Source organism: Osmia bicornis, chromosome 2, assembly GCF_907164935.1.
Source record: "Osmia bicornis bicornis chromosome 2, iOsmBic2.1, whole genome shotgun sequence".
Lineage (NCBI taxonomy): Eukaryota > Metazoa > Arthropoda > Insecta > Hymenoptera > Megachilidae > Osmia > Osmia bicornis.
In genome coordinates, this window is record NC_060217.1 from 7,807,533 (window position 1) to 7,824,477 (window position 16,945).

The 16,945-nt window shown below is 34.1% G+C and overlaps 2 protein-coding genes across 2 annotated transcripts; both read left to right on the forward strand.

Moving 5' to 3' along the window:
- Positions 1-654: 654 nt before the first annotated feature.
- On the forward strand, positions 655-8,455 carry LOC123987642 (monocarboxylate transporter 14-like). The gene is made up of 9 exons (XM_046288910.1): positions 655-954; positions 1,684-1,805; positions 3,627-3,892; positions 4,428-4,698; positions 5,395-5,639; positions 6,812-7,115; positions 7,219-7,446; positions 7,725-7,919; positions 7,989-8,455. The coding sequence occupies exons 3-9, from the start codon at positions 3,827-3,829 to the stop codon at positions 8,168-8,170; spliced, it is 1,491 nt and encodes a 496-aa protein (XP_046144866.1). The 5' UTR covers positions 655-954; positions 1,684-1,805; positions 3,627-3,826; the 3' UTR covers positions 8,171-8,455.
- A 4,031-nt stretch (positions 8,456-12,486) lies between these two features.
- On the forward strand, positions 12,487-16,869 carry LOC114876106 (protein spaetzle 4-like). The gene is made up of 6 exons (XM_029187185.2): positions 12,487-12,687; positions 13,314-13,492; positions 14,152-14,307; positions 14,413-15,150; positions 15,716-15,838; positions 16,009-16,869. Exons 1-6 carry the CDS (start codon positions 12,658-12,660, stop codon positions 16,253-16,255), a joined length of 1,473 nt encoding a protein of 490 aa, XP_029043018.2. The 5' UTR covers positions 12,487-12,657; the 3' UTR covers positions 16,256-16,869.
- Positions 16,870-16,945: the final 76 nt, after the last annotated feature.

The window sequence follows — 16,945 nt, forward strand, 5'->3', positions numbered from 1 at the left end:
ATTTACCGGTATTATACAGTAAACTGTCCCGAAATAAATGCATTAAAATTAATGTGGCGTTTGGCCTCGATACGAGAAAGTTGCATCTTGAGGTCAATAAAAATTGCGCAAACTTTTAAACTTGTGAGTCGATATTTCCTCTTTTGTCAAGACTGAAAAATTTCGAGTTTTGTGAAAATAGGTGAATTTATTTTAAAGCCTTCTCTTTCACCCTTTTCCCCTGTACACCATTTCGATTTACATGTATTGCAGTAATTGCATTTCAAAATAATAAAATAAAACATTCCATTCTAATCGCTTCTGATTGAAAAAATGGATATAATGTTTCCAAGATTGAAAATCTTGATAAGGGAGCTATAGCATTTTGACTTTCTGTCACTTTTGTACAGGCCAAACGGTAAGAGTTATCGAAAAAATTCTTCCACCATTAACGGTAAAAAGAAATTTTTTGCCACTTCCGGTCTGACCGGAAATGGCCGAAAAAGGGTTGGCTCTAGAGCGAATCTCGCTCTAGTTCACTTTAGCTTGTTAGTTTTGAAGATAAGCGTAGAAAATTCAAGTTTCTAGAAGGCTAAACGCGAGTGTTTGAACGCTTCTGCGAGCCGCTGTAAATGAAACAGCCACGAGCCGAAGACCAGACATACTTGGACTGGAGCCGAGTCACGAAGCCGGTTTTTATCGGTCGACTTCCCTTCAATCCAGCCAGTCACGAATAATCCACAGCTCCGATCGGAGCACACATGTTGCTCGTTTTTAAAGCGTAAAAAACACACGTGAAAAGTACGAAAATGTGTTCGATAAGAAAACACAGTGATTTCAAGTGACTGGAACCAAAAGTGTGTCGCACGTGATATCTTTTAAATTGTCTAATTAACGAAATTTATTAATAAAAATTAGGTGAAATATAATAATGATGACTTGAAACGATGAAACGTTTGTTCAAAGGAAAATTCGGTAAATTTTCATTAAAATGTTAAATTGTTATTATTAGTCTCGTTTCGTCGATGTCAATATTTAACAGATTTCGTTTAGAAAGATAAACAGCGAGTAAATTTTATCTTGTCGCGTAGATTGGGTTTATTAATAGCGATATTTTATTCGCACGTGAGAGTAAAACGTTTTATATTTCAACGGCTGAAATGAATCGTGGTGACACTTTTCTTTTAATCAATTTTAATCGGGCTCGCATTCCTTCATGACTCTGTTTATTTCACTCACTGCGTCATTCACTGTGTTCAATTATTTTTTTTCATCAGACCCTGATAATACAATTTTGCTGTGATTGATAACATTTATTTTAAACAGATAAGCTACTATATACAACGTTGATGGATAAAAATTACAATTATTACTTTTGCATCGAGTTAACATAAAAAAGAATTCTAAATTTACAAATAAGTGTATGTAGCTTATCTGTTTAAAATAAATGTTATCAATCACAAGAATATTATCGATATCTTCGATTGAACTATGTCATTCTTGTTTATTTCATTACTGCATTTATATAAAATTAAATTCTACAATAAATTTATAAGTAACTTAGTATTTGATTATATTTTGATGTTTACAATATTTATAATACCAAGTTTATTATTCTTACATTTTATTATTACGTTCTACATTCCTTTAATTTTCTTTTTTTATACTTAAACTATTTTATTTTATTTTATTTTCGTGTTTAAGAAAATTAAGAAAAATTAATGGATAGTTGATGACCGAACTAATTGAAAATGACAAGAAGAAGACATAGAGAAGATAAACCTTAATGAGTTATGGGAAAATATACCTAATTTTCTTAACAACTGGTAAGTGAAAGAATTTTTTTTGTTCACCGATGAGTTTATCGTTTCGTTTGGTTACAAGGTTATCAATATTGGAATATGTAAATTTATGCATAGGTAGTCACCGTAATTCTAAAGTAACTTTGACTTACCATATATAAGTCTACTGACGTTTGTCGCATAGATATTCAATTATTAAATTAAAATTAGAATTAGAATTGATATTATTTGTGATAGCTATTAAATTTAGAGCATAATAATTAAAGTTATTAACAAATTAAATTAAAGTTATATTTTTGTTATTATTGAAGTAAATAAATTATCAACCAAATTAAAATTCTAACGATAAGTCTATTAAAAAATTATTAATGACATTTAAAATGGCAGCAAAAATAATCAAATTTATAAGTGTAATGGAAGCATTTACTTTACAAACCTATAATCTATTTTACGTACTTGATGTCTCTTCACGAATTATAAGGTCATGAAAGAATAATGATTACATCAGGAATAACCAATTGAATACTAACAATAAGTGATCATTTACACTGTGTCGGACGCTTACTTACTTGAATAGACCTTCCCTGGGGTCATTAAACCATTATTAAACGATCGGCTAAAATAGAGTACATACACAGAAGTGAATCTTATTCGTAGCAATTTGGAGCACGTGCAGCATCGTTAATTTAATACGTTGTCTGACCTGATAATCATTTAATAATCGACACCATGAACCAAATTACAAAAAAAAGCAATTACAAAAAAAAATAAAATACGATTTCGAATATCAGTAATATTATATTCATAACAGGAAGTAATACACTGAATAATTAAACTGAAATACGTACAAATGTAATTGATGTAACTGATGTACATTTACTAATATCAATACTATGTTCGTTTTAGTGTAAAATTGTACTTTTCTATTTGTATAAATTACGAATGTTTTGGCATTAAAACATGGTCTATTTAATATTAAATATAGTCTGAAAATTCTATTTAATTTTTTTATAATAATTAAAATTGTTACAAATATTAAGATAATATTATTTACTTATTGGAAGAACGTTATCTTATGAAGAGTGAGGTGTGCTTTGTAAATGAACATTGTTACTTTTATCTTATCAGGTACTTACATCTATCTAATTTTAAAAAATAAACATATTTATCATTGTATTGATAATTTGATTCAAAAATTTTCTTCAGTTTTCATTGATGGAAGCCAATAATGTAATATTAGAAAACACATGTTTTGCAACTTCATTATTGTTTAGTTACAAATTATCCATAGATTAGATCATTGAAATCTTTTCCATTACAATACCAAAATTAAAAACAAGAAATTAGATTTCTACTTTATGCACCGAATATAGCAAATAATTTCAAAAGAACCGGGTACAACAATTTTAAGCATCTGGATCAAATGGTGTGTACTTCAAAAACTTTTATCAGTAGCAAGTTATCTATCATTTGCACGTGATTGAAACCACTGAAGTCAAATTATTCCATTTGTACTTAAAAGAACGATATTATCTATTTACACTTCCCGCATAGTGACGATTTAAAATTTAAAAGTAACGGTGCAAATAAGAGATAAGCAAAAAGTGTTTGTAAAATAAACGTTCATTGTTTAAACACAGTCTTAAAAAAAAAAACAATAGGTAACTAATATTAATATGAAAATAACCAATCATTTTAGTGAAGGTAAGATTTTCCTATCCTTTTTGCCTCTTGATATTTGATTATTAATTATTAAAAATAAAAAAAATTAGGAATAATCTTTCTCCCTGCTTAAAAATGGTGAAATGACTCGGTAGCTACAGTATTGTAAACAATTCGTTGCAGATATCTGCGTGGGTGTACGTGTCTAACACTAATACATATCCACTTTGCCTCGTATCTTATCATTTGCCCAATCCCGGCTTCTATTTAGTCGACACGTCAAGTTTGCAGTCTGCTATCGGCTCCAAGACGAGTCGAAAGAGAAAAAGAAGCAGAGCGGTGCCCTTTTGTCGCTCGCCAAGAGAATCCTGAGGATCGATATAATGTCGCCCAGTGAAGCGGACAGAGGTTGGGCATGGATGATTGTCGTTGCTGTGACAATCATTAACGTAAGTTTCATACGTCATATGCAGGCTATCCATTTATCTCCTCAGATGTGATACGTTCGAGACACATGTGTCCTTCTTTACGATTTTCAGAAGGAAAGTACTTACATCTATCATTCATGAATAATAAATAATGTTTTTGATTCGAATAATTGTTAAATAAAAAGAAATTATGTGAGAATAATAAATAGATTTTTATTCAGAGATTGTTTGAATCGAATATTATTTATTGTTTGCAAATAACTTCGTTTTATATGCAATTTTTATTCAACGGTTATTCTAATAATCTCTAATTCTGTATAAGACTATAGAATTTGTTATTTCGTTTCGCTTCGTTATAACATCTTCTGTAAATTTACTTTAACTTGAATTATTTCTCAGGTGAACACTCTTCTATTTTAATTTTTTAAATTTTAAACTACCCCTTTAGGTATTTTTGGTCCATTTAGTTACGTTTTGAAGGTCTGAATGACGATTACCCCTGCTCCAGGTGAATCACGACCTACACATACTCATTTAAAAAAAAAAACTGTTCCAGTTGGCGATACTTCCAATCCAGCAATGCTTCGGTCTCATCTTCAGTGAACGCTTCTATTCCCTCGGTATCACTGCCACACAGACATCCCTAATCTTTCATTTAAATGGAACGATTACATGTAGCCTGGGCCTGATAAGTGGTCCTATGATGAAGAGATTTTCGTTTCGAAAAGTAGCATTATTCGGGGGCTTAACTGTTGCCGTTGGTATCGGTATAACTGCGTTTGCTGTCTCTGTTCCTGCCATTATCATCTCTTATTGTATTATCGTCGGTGAGTAATTCGTATTTCGTCTCTCTGTCTTTTCTTCTTTTCTCTTTATGAAAGGAGACAAATTTTATTATCATGACGTAGTTGGGTTTATACACTCGATGTTACTTATCGTTAGTTAGAGTCAAACTTTCATAAAATAAAATGATCGAATAGCTTGACCCAGAAATTTATATTCAATTTTCTTTGACTGTTTGATCATCTTAATATTAACAAGTAGACAAAAATGATTGTTGATCTTAACAGACAAAACGTTAATACGTTTTAAAAAGTCATCGTAATGAATTTATGGTATAATTAATGATAACAGAGTAAACAAAAGATAAGGAGAATAGTAGAGCAATAAAACTTCAGGAAAGCTTCTAATCATAAGCTTTGAAATAATCGAATAAAAATTAATTGGTGTTCTCACTGAGTTTCAATCCTTTACGATTATAAAATTAAATTATCGAATTTTGTTATTATATTCAATAAGTAATGGTAAACTTATGGTAAAAGTATTTTCTATATTTTCAAGTTTATTGATATATTATTTGAATTTAAATTATATCTATTAACAGTATTTTAAATAAAAAACTAATCTGATTTAGATATGACTATTTTTTTAAATTTTTAGTCATAGTATACTTACGTAGCTTGTTTAATTTTTTAATTTTTAAACACTCTATATTATTAATGATAACAAATTATGATTTACAGGTGCGGGTCATGGAATCATGTTTCCAGCTACCAATTTAGCTATGAACACGTATTTTCGAAAGAAACGTAACATGGCTATGGGATTTTCAGTAACGTTAACTGGTCTGGGGCCTATTCTAATGCCTCTTCTAATAGCAAAATTATTAGAACATTACGCAACTTCTGGAACTCTGTTGATCCTTGCTGGTATAGCAATACACTCGTTCATTGGAGCATCGTTATTGAAGCCATTCCATGAGAAAGAAGTGAGTTAAAACTGTATTAAAAGGTAATTATTTTTAAGAGGACACTGAACAATTTACACCACATTTTAGATCAATACTAATCATTAATTATTGTTGAATTAGTTCGTCGAATAATCGTTTTTTAGACAAAAGTGAAGGCAAAAGAAATGTTGACTTCCTGAATAATTTCTCAAAACTGTTAAACATAAATTCTGTGTTTTAATTTAAAAAGTGTAATTAATCTATTATTTCAACTAATTAAGAGATAAAAGGATTTTCGGGTATTAAAATCAAAGATAAGGAACCAAGTTAATATTAAAGTCATTAAAAAGTGACTAGTAGGTATTAAAATGTGCGTGATCAATATTTTTGTACAGATTATATCTTTTGTGGTTATTGAAACTAAAAATAATCAATTAAATTAGATAGTTAAAGATATACATGTATAAAAAGTACACTTAACCTGTTTTAATATTAAAAAATATATAACTTTAGCTTATTAATTATAAACACTTTTATTGTTGAAGTAGAAAAATGTGTTTGCTGTAGTTCGGTGTCTTCTGAACCCTTTAGCTGCGGAAATCAATTTTCTCCAAAACCACCTTAATACCTTTTTATAAGAAATAAAAATACGTTTCGATTAACATGTAGAAAAGTATATAGTTCCATTTAAAAAAGATAGGATGACCTTGAAATCGTTGAAATACCTCCACTTATTTCACCTGGTGTCCCATTCGACACCATTTAATTTTCCCTAATGAAGTTTTTCTCTATGCCCTACCATTTTAAAGATATAAGTTGACCCAGTTGTATGCCACACTCTGTGTAGTCTATAACAATGAAACACTCCAAGAATACGATCTCTTCTTCCTCAATAAAATTCATATCTACAGATATTGCACGTGCCACTTGCGTAGCGTGACAGACATGATATATTGTATACGAGGGCTATCACATTAAGAAAATAGACTATGTAACGTATTTTTTATATCACCTGGGAGTGGTTTAAAACATGATTAAGTATCAGTAAATTTATTATAATTTTTTAATATTTGACAATTAATTTATAAAAAAAACAAAAGTTTATCCGCATTTCGTAGTCGATTTGAATAATTCTCATCCGCAGCTAAGGGGTTGACATTGTAGGCAGAAGGGAATTGTTAACGTTCACCGTCAGATGTGATTTCTAATAGATTAGAAGTATAACAAAGGGCAATGACATCACGGCATCTTCCGCAGAATGCAACGGCAGCAGTACGGCGAAAGGATCCGAAGATTTGAAACCTGAAACTGAAACAGATAGCAAAAATGGAAATGTTAATTGTCGTTTGTTGAACGAAAATCCAGAAGAGGGAACGCAAAAATGTATAGAATGTTCGTTGAAAAATTTGAACAACGATAGTGGGAAAAAAGAAAGGAGGTCGATTCTGTCTAAAATGTCTGAACATTTGGATCTCGATCTTCTGAAAGATAGCCGTTATGTCGCTGTGATATTAGGTAATTTTAAATAAAAAATTCTTTATAATGTAAATTTAATATATTTAGGACTGCTAATTATTTAAGACGCAGAAATTATTTGGTTTTGTTTCGTTTGAAATAGGTATGGGAATATCTTTAGTTGCGGAAACCAACTTCAACGCCATGATTCCTTTTGTCCTGATGGAACTTTCCGGGCTGGATAGGACCTCTGTCGCGACCGTGATGTCAATTCAAGCGATTTCCGATATTACCGGACGACTTTGCGTTCCGCTTTTGGCACAGAAAATCGGCTGGACGTCCAGGAACCTTTACGTAGTATCATTGATAGGATCTACCCTTGGAAGGACCAGTACGTACAGCAACGTAAAATATTCGAAATGAGAAATCGACCCCTTCACGGCAACGAATTTATGATCTGCTGGGTGGGTTGATTTCAGCTTTATGGTAACTTATGTAAATCCAATGATAATGACGATCATTGGATCTACTGAATCGTTTATTGAATAACCTTGTCCATTAATATCATTTAATCATAATTGCCTTAAGCCTTTAATAGTTTGCAATAATTTATAATAATCTAATACAATAATTATATTTTTCTAACAAAGTATTATTTGTTTATTTTAGTACTATCAACCTGGGGCGATAACTACATCGTGGTAGTAGGAGTTGCTCTAATTATTGGAGTTGCAAAAGGAACGAAAGCAGTCTTCCAAGCTTTGATCATTCCTGATTACGTGCCGCTAGAAAGATTGCCATCTGCATCTGGAATGCAAATGGTTTGCAACGGTATTCTATCTATCGCCGTGGGTCCAATCATAGGTAAGTAAATCTATTTATTATTTATACACAAGTTGTTCTTTGTACTATAAATTCTTATTTACATTTTAGGATTGGTACATGACTCAATGATGAGTTACGTAGGTGCTCTCCACTTCACTTCGGTTTTAAGTCTTTCCTGCGTTATCTTGTGGTACATAGGAGGACTTTGGAGGTTTAATAAGAGCTCAGTGAATCTTAATAGCAAAAATGAAACGGTGCCGGTGCAAGAAGAAGTTGAGATTAATGTATAAATAATTAATTATAAGATTTGACTGAATGTAAGTAGAATTTTCGTTTAAAATGAGAATGTTGAACTTTCAAAAGAGTATCGATTATATACAACATAAAACCAAATAAGGAATGTTTATTAAGAATTTTGTAATTCCTTTTATTATTCGCAAAGTATCGCATTGTAATATAACATTGCATTAATTATTAGCTATCCATAAGATATAACAAATCATGAAAATTAAACATGTATATATCTAAAAATTGTTGTTTTTTATTATTTAATAACATGATAACATACTACTTTTCGATTTTTAACCTAGATTCTATTTTCTTTTTTTCTTATGAATTATTCTACTTACTATGTATAATATTATAGTATATTCTATTGTAATTTTACTTTGATATTGTAAGAATCATGAATAAAATTGAATTATTTAAAATATCTCAGATCGTATTATTCCTTCCACTAACGAGAGTAACTACTCAAGTATTACGCCCACTTATTAATCAAAATTTGCCACCTTATAATACTCGTCCAAAGGTTCAAATTCCAGGCTTTTATTTGTTTTTTTGGCCCCCTGGCGGCAAAAGTACGAACTAAATTTTCGACGTTGAATCAGCGCCCTCTGGGAGCGAAAAAAGGAACTAAATCACTCTCAATTTCTGGCCCTCTGGCGGCAAAAATGTGAACTAAAACTTCGATGTCGAATCAGCGCCCTCTGGTGTCGAAAAAAGGAACTAAATCTTGCTCAATTTCTGGCCCTCTGGCGGCAAAAATGTGAACTAAAACTTCGATGTCGAATCAGCGCCCTCTGGTGTCGAAAAAAGGAACTAAATCTTGCTCAATTTCTGGCCCTCTGGCGGCAAAAATGTGAACTAAAATTTCGATGTCAGATCAGCGCCCTCTGGTGTCGAAAAAAGAAACTAAATCTTGCTCCATTTCTGGCCCTCTGGCGGGAAAAATGTGAACTAAAATTTCGATGTCGAATCAGCGCCCTCTGGTGGCGAAAAAAGGAACTAGATCTTGCTCTATTTCTGGCCCTCTGGCGGGAAAAATGTGAACTAAAATTTCGATGTCGAATCAGCGCCTTCTGGTGGCGAAAAAAGGAACTAACTTACCTTTACTTACCTTTACTCGAAGCAGTCTTTATAATATATTTATTATAAGGGATGCAGAGATGTAAGGAATGTAGGGATGAAAAGAATGTAGGGATGGAAGGAATGTGGAGATGAAAAGAATGCAGGGGTGGAAGGAATGTGGGGATGATAAGGGTATAGGGATGAAAAGAATGTAGGGATGGAGAGGTATAAGGGTTGCAGGGGTATAAAAGATGCAGAGATATAAAAGATACGACGCGACGGTGCAGTGATTTAGGAGTATTCTCTAAGTAAAGAAATTAAGTGCATTTAATAAATAACTCCGAACGGAAATTGTGTAAATTAAATAAATAACTCAGAAAGGAAATTGGGTAAATTAAATAATAGCTCTATGCTTTTCTAAAATGATTTATTTACCAAGGCGCATGAAGTGAATACAAGTTTGTCTTATAATTATTTTAACAATATTTCGGTCTTGTACTAGTTTTAATTAATTTATAAAAAATAGACTCAGAGTTTTCAAAATTTGAGTGGGAATTCAGAGTTCCCAAATTCCCAAAATTTAACATAAAATTGCAAATCAAATTTGTTGGCTTTCAACGTATTAAATGATTAGCTATAAAAATTCTAATTCATACGTTCCAGAAATATAAAAAATTCTTAGACGTTCTCCAACAAGACAATGATTTAAACATGTTTTCTTACGGAATTCGTGTTTATCAGAAATCGGAAATGATGCACGCATCGCGTTCGTGTGCGCGCTTGATGAACAGCTTTCTTTTCTACTTCTAGGCGAAGATGCAAGAACCAGTATTTGTTCTGTTCACCAGCTACGATGGCAAACTGGTATTTCACTAACTAGTCATCAGGCAAAACGATGCTCCAATAATTTAATGCTATTCACCTAACGGAATGGAGAGACTATAATACTACTACTTGTACGCTGCCTACACTATTAATGGTGCATTTTTGATAAAGAGAAAGCAACGTAGAACGTGGAATCGTGTAAACGCTATTACTCTTCAATCGCACGGTACTCTCCTGGAACTTGTTCAGAGAACCAGATGTTATATAAACAAGTTGCTGTAAAAATTGTTAGAAATTATTTAGGTGCTTAGCATTAATTGTAATCTTAATTATTTTATTGCTAGAAAATAATGGAAAAATAGTTTTCTTTTTTCTTTTTTGTTCAACATTTTTCCTCAATATCAGTGGATCAATCTTGATTAATTTTGGTGATTAGGGGAAGGATTAAATCGTCTTTTTTTAAAAATAAAATTATGAATTCTATTAATAAGCTAAGAAATAAAATTTAAATAGAATTACACATTTTCAATTTGCTAATAATAATTCCCAAAGATGAGCGTCCCTTTGGCATCCCTGAGTAGACATACCTTCTTAACGAAAGCGTTGCATCTTTTATATAATAGCATCTAGTTTTTGTGTAGAACGTTTGTGTCACACAAAACCAAGAAAATTCAGTGAAAGAGACTCCAGTGACAGTAGTTTCGAGGTTAGTGGAACACGCGGAAAGTTTCATTGGAAGTATTAAACAGCATTTATGGTCATGCTTTTACGGCTTTTTTCTTTGGTAAACAAACAGCGAAGAGACAGTGCAAAAAGGTCTTTATATCTTAATAAGGAACTTAATATATAATTTGCGCGTTGACTTACTTTCGATTAATTCATGTTTTTATTTTATCTAAAACACTTTCTGTGGAATAATTAATGTTTTTTACTATACAAATTATTTTACAGTTCAATAAAATTTCTCAAAATGGAATTTTGTACCATGTTACACATCGCTTGGAACGTTGTTTAATTTTCTAAAAGAAATAATAAGGCATTTTAGTCTAAAATTGAATAATTCCAAAGACATCGTAAGGAGAGACAGTGGGAACCCAGTGGTCTCTCCCTAGGATTTCTTTTGAACCAATCAATTTTCGACTATGTACCTCAATAGATTTTTGTAAAAAATTAAGGAAAGTTCCCATTAATGTATCACAAAGTACAAAATTCCATCGAAGAAAAGTTTTATTGGAAAATTCCATCTTAACAAACAATTTTATAAATTACAAAACTTTTGGATCACCCTGTATATTCGACGTAATTTTCCACAAGGAATTATCCATTTCACAGGTTGTACTACAACGTAGCCAGACCTCGTATTTCAGATCACGTAAACAGAACCGTACTGCAAAAACGAGTTGCGAGTAACGTCACACAAGAAACGATATTGGAACAGCAAGTCCAGAATTAGAAACTCGATCAAAAGGACAAACGACGTGCGAACGTATATAAACAATGCAACTGTTTAGAGTACTTAGCTAATAAATTTTAATTTACGTACTCTATCTTTGAAACTGAGGCGAAGCTTTCCATTCACACCCCAACGATAAAAATCAACACGTCGAAGGTCCACACGCAATGTGTTTAACGATTTCATTGATAGCACAATCTCCTGAATAAAAGAGAAATACTGTTCAACGACCTATAGAACATACCTCTTACACTTTCATAGGAATACCACATCCACGTGAACATCTCCAGTTAGGATGGTTGAAAGGTCACGGCTAGAAACTCAAGGCGCAATCATCTTTACCTTCAGGCCCATCTATGGTTAGGGTCAAGCTATTCCAACCTAGAGTTAGGCTCAGGCTAACCCAACCTACACCTAGACTTTATAACTTTCAAAACCCGCTACTTACGGAGAGTCTTCGAGACATTGCAGATTAGGTTTTGAAGAAAATTGAATTTGAAAGTTCTTTGGGTAGATACATACGGTTTGTAAAGCATGAAAAGGAAATAACTGATCCATTGATATGAAAGGTGGCTGGTATTATGAATTCTGTTCGGTCACGATTCAGTTGGATTGGTAAAAATTGATTGCTCTAGCATGAAAGGTGACCGAGCCGCCTTTCTCCTAATTGATCAGCGAAGAGAAGAGGTCGGTTGCGCCAGCAGCACCGAGAGCCCTCGCTACGTCACCGTGGGGCCCCGTGACACACATCAATGGGCCCAAATGTAACGGTATCCTCCGCGATGACCTACTCTCAGCTCTATGAGCTCTCTCTTCCCCGTTTCTTCCTCGTTTCTTCTCTTGCTCTCTCTTGGTTCTCGGTCAAGCGAACGTCGAACGCGAGCTGACCAAGGGGACTGGCTGTACTTTTACCAGGCGAATCCCTGGCGTCGCGTGCGACGCCGGCTGATTACACCCAGTAATGAAAGCGTCCTCCTCGCGCGCGGAGGTGCTGTCATGTAGCCGCGAACGTACACACCTGTCCTCGTCCTTTCATACCCTGGCAATACGGCCGTCAGTGAAAACGATACGCGTGTACCGTGTACCAGGCTGATCGACGTGCTGTTGGACCTTAGGTCCAAAACTACCAACTAACGTCAAACGCGAGTTATGAATGTAATCGTGCATCTCGTCCTCCAGGTGAGTGATGCTCTGACTCGTGGACAGCTTCCATTTGAGTATCTGTAGTGGTTCGCTATGAAAAGCTGGTTGAGGATTAGGAAAGCTTGTGGGCTTTAGTTTTTTTTTTGTGGGCGCTCATATTAGGAAATATATGTGGGCGAATATACAGTTCGGAGCAACGTAGACTTCCTAGGATCTCTCTGGATTCTTCTAACAATAAGAAGATAAATGGAAACAGGCTTTACTCTTGTAAGAGGAACGCACGAGCGTCGATTTGACGATTTTGGTTGAACTTTGTACAGGGCATTTCAAATTTTGATAATTTTGCAAAATCATAACGTATTCATTATTTTTAGTAGGTGCATATTATGACTTACAATTTTCGTAGATACGCAAAATTATTCGTGAGTTTATGTGATGACACGTTGACATCGTGATGCCTCAAATGTAACATAATCGAATAATTGAAAAGTAAAAGAAAATGGAAAAGTTTAGTATAACAGCATTACTGCTATACTGATGATATGAAGTAGAAAGCTGAAAACTTGAATTTAAAAATTAACTATTTTTATCGTTCTTAATTTGAGCTGGTGTTTCAGTGATACCTCGTACACTTGGGTGATTAATTTTGTTTCATTTTGTAGGTGATCACATATCAGCTCGTACAATGTCAAGGAGGTGGTGGACCCAGTACATTCGGATACGACGCATCTTCTGCGTGCAGTAAACCATATTCGCGCTCCGGTCGCGCGCGACTCGCAAATCTACCTTGTGATTTTCGACGTCAAAACTGGTGCACGGTAGCTGGCACCTCTTATCCTTGGTGAGTGAAGAAAAATCTTTGACTACGTACAGCCCTTAATGGCATGCAACTTTTAAAATATTCTGATATTTATGGAATAAAATATTAAACTTAATTTCCTCGGTAAAGCTGCTTTGTGACATCCCTCGCATTCTGGATCACTTATTTTTATTAATTAAAAGGGTTGTTGCTAGCTTAGTACCAATAGATACATTTTATTTTCGAGCAAAGGGTTGAGAAAGTATGTCATAGTCGCCGACAGTACAAAACTAATTGACAAAACGTTCGAGGAAACGGTCTGGAAGTTTCACTGTTCAATCAGTGATGACATGAATTTTAAATAAGGAGCCGAATGTCTTCGTTTATTAAAATCGCGCGTGATCGAACTGCAAAAGTACCAGGGAAACGACGTACTTTTACTCTCGGTAATACCTATGAAGTTCAATTGCTTTTTCACTTGCACTTAAATTTATTTCAAGTGGTTCAAAAAGGTTCAATATTTATAACTTTCACTATATCTCCCCTTCGCTTCTTAAATGAAAGCTTGAAATCTTGGAAAATGTTCTACATCTGTAACCCCGCCATGGCAATATAACCAGAGTCTACTGTCACAAAAGCATGAATAACTGCATTTTAATTATCATTTCATTGCTATACAACTGGTGATTATTTAATTTCAGGCATGCAGTTCGTCGTTTCGTACACGAAAACCAAGGTTTAATGAGACGCATGTACGGAGACGAAAGGCACATCAATGTATTAAAAGCAGAACTTGAGAAAAACGATATCGAACTAAGATACGATGAATATTATCACAATTTCGCGGATGAACACAGGTAAAGTTATTAATTATATTTCAGATTAAACAATTAACTTTGATCACCACCGACGATACGTCGTCTTTAATTATTTTCAAATGTAATATATTTTCAATCGTTTAGAAAATACCAGTACTCTCACGATTACGAGTACTTCGAGGGAGACAGCGAGTACGAAGGTCGAGGTTTCACGAGCAGAGCGTTCAACGACAATTCCGCGAAACGACTGAACAAGTTCCCAAAATTAAGCGAATACACCAGGCCCCATTTCCGACCCACCGAGAAATCCACCACGTCGACCGCGGCGACACCCGCGCCTTCCACATCCACCACTTCCTCCACAACGGAAACAACAACCCCGGCTACTTCGATCACTCGTGAATCAACAACGAAATCAACATCTTCAACAACGATTTCAACGAACAGTACAAACGATGACACAAAGGAGAACACGACGGAAGAAGCGATAGCCTTAACAGTGACCACGTCTCACATGATGAAGGAACAGAACTTCAGCATTAACGAGATACCGGAACAGATAGACAGGATCGACGAGGAACTGGATGAAGATGACGAAGTTGCAGAAGTGTCGGAGATCAGTTTAGACGAAACATCGACTGCAAGTTCGCCAGGCATCACTGAACTACCGTCTGATCCCGACGTCAGTGAGGATCTACTCGTCACACCGAAAGAAACAACCGTTCAGGAAGAGATTTCCGGTTCGAATGAACAAGAGTTCAGGCCACGGCCGGAATACCGACCCGCTGATAAACCGGAACCTTCGAATATGGAGGGACAACTGTATCAAGACGTCGCTGCGAAGGATCAACAGGAACAACCGGTTCTGAAGCTTCGAGGAGTGTAAGTGACATTTATTTTATTTGCGTTAATTATGAATATTTTGAGGGCGTTTCACTCTTGTCTGACTACACGTGTTCATTTTCACTTCGTGTATAGTCAGACGTAAGTATTAACCCTCGAACAGAAGGACCAAGCGGACCAAACTTACAAAATGTATGCAAGGGTATTAATCTAAAATTAAATGTATAATTTTTAAAGGAACAGTGTGAAAAAGAAATGAAAGTAATATGAAATATGATATTAAATTAAAATTATGGCTCTCTCCATGGTCCGCCGTTCGAGAGTTAATATATAAATTATTAGGCACAGGATGGTTTAATTTTCAAAAGTAAAATTTCAATTTCGTATTTCATATTATTAGTTTGATACTAATGATATTCAAGCTTTGGTATTTTATCTTATCTACTTTTGTAGTAATTGATTGCATTAAAATTTGAGACACCAGTCACTATAGCAGTAAACTAAAAAGGAATACACAACGCTATTTTCAAAGCACTGTAAATTATTATAAAAATAATCTAATTTATAGAAATTATAAAAATAATTTTTTGTTTTATTTCTCTAGGAATGCTTGCCCCGTGAAAGAAGAAGTAGTAGCGCCATTTTGGGCAAATAACACAAGAGGCGAAGTATTGGCACTTTTGAACCTCTACCCTTTTGAACAGTACGTCCATTGGGAAAAATGCACGTGAGTATTACAAGCGGATATAATTAATTGAAATAAAATATCTTAACAATATAATCTTGTTCATTTATATAAATATAATATTAAAATTTTCTTAAACTCCTTCATTTTCATGCCTACCATATAAAAATTTTGTTATTGTCTATCTTGACTGTCATTTTGTTTGCCAAAAGACATGAAAACAAGCAGATGTACTGTCGTGACGGATGCAGATGCGAGCAACAATACAGACTTCACAGATTGTTGGCCTATGACCCAAACAACGAGTGTCGTGGTATCTTCAGCGATTGGTTCAAGTTTCCAAGTTGCTGCGTTTGTCGTTGCTACGATTTACCCCTGGAATTTCGTGTAACATCGCGCTCTCCTCGCAGCCAGAAGCAACGAATCAAAGTAAGATCGCCTCGAAGTCGGTATACGTAACTAACTTTTCAGACATGAATACTTTTTGAATTAATGCAATGATTTCGCATTACATCTTATATAAAGCGCCACCGATGCATCGGGGTCCCTGACACCCCGGATGCCAGAATGTCAATATGTAAAGTATTGCCGGTGCTTCGGGGTCCTTACTACCCCAAGCCATCGGCTAATGCGCCATCTATATAAAATTGGCGCAAACTATTCGTTAACTTACCGACTGCCGAAGGATGGATTACCGGCTGTCGAAAGTTCAGTCGATAAGTCGGTAATTTATTAAGCCGTTTCCGCCACTTTTGTACAGATGGCGCAATGGTCAAACTTTAAAAATACTAGGCGGTCTACTCAAAATACAAGTTTGTCAAATAAATATTCTAATAATTTTTCGGTCTTGTAATTTTATAATTGACTAAATAACGAATTTGAGATTTTATATGCAGGAGGTGATCATAATATTAGAGCCATCTAAGTACATGATTGACTTTATTGCTACTTTTCATAATTACGTAGGCTAAATTGAATTTTTTCGTGCATTTTTAGAGGAAAATTGTCAATTAGAAATTATTCAGTATAAAAACCTTCATATTATAATTTTTATTTCTACACAAAAATAATAATCTATTCACCCTTTGTAACATATGTCAATTCATCTGATTTGAACCTTGATATTTTTGCAAATAATTTTGTTAATAC

Bases quoted from the DNA above. Each gene is read 5' to 3' on its own strand.
- LOC123987642 (XM_046288910.1), top strand. From the start codon at position 3,827: ATGTCGCCCAGTGAAGCGGACAGAGGTTGGGCATGGATGATTGTCGTT. The intron at 5,640-6,811 runs GTGAGTTAAAAC...GATTTCTAATAG, and splicing joins AGCCATTCCATGAGAAAGAA to ATTAGAAGTATAACAAAGGG. The intron at 7,116-7,218 runs GTAATTTTAAAT...CGTTTGAAATAG, and splicing joins TTATGTCGCTGTGATATTAG to GTATGGGAATATCTTTAGTT.
- LOC114876106 (XM_029187185.2), top strand. From the start codon at position 12,658: ATGAATGTAATCGTGCATCTCGTCCTCCAG. The intron at 12,688-13,313 runs GTGAGTGATGCT...TTCATTTTGTAG, and splicing joins TCGTGCATCTCGTCCTCCAG to GTGATCACATATCAGCTCGT. The intron at 15,839-16,008 runs GTGAGTATTACA...GTTTGCCAAAAG, and splicing joins GTCCATTGGGAAAAATGCAC to ACATGAAAACAAGCAGATGT.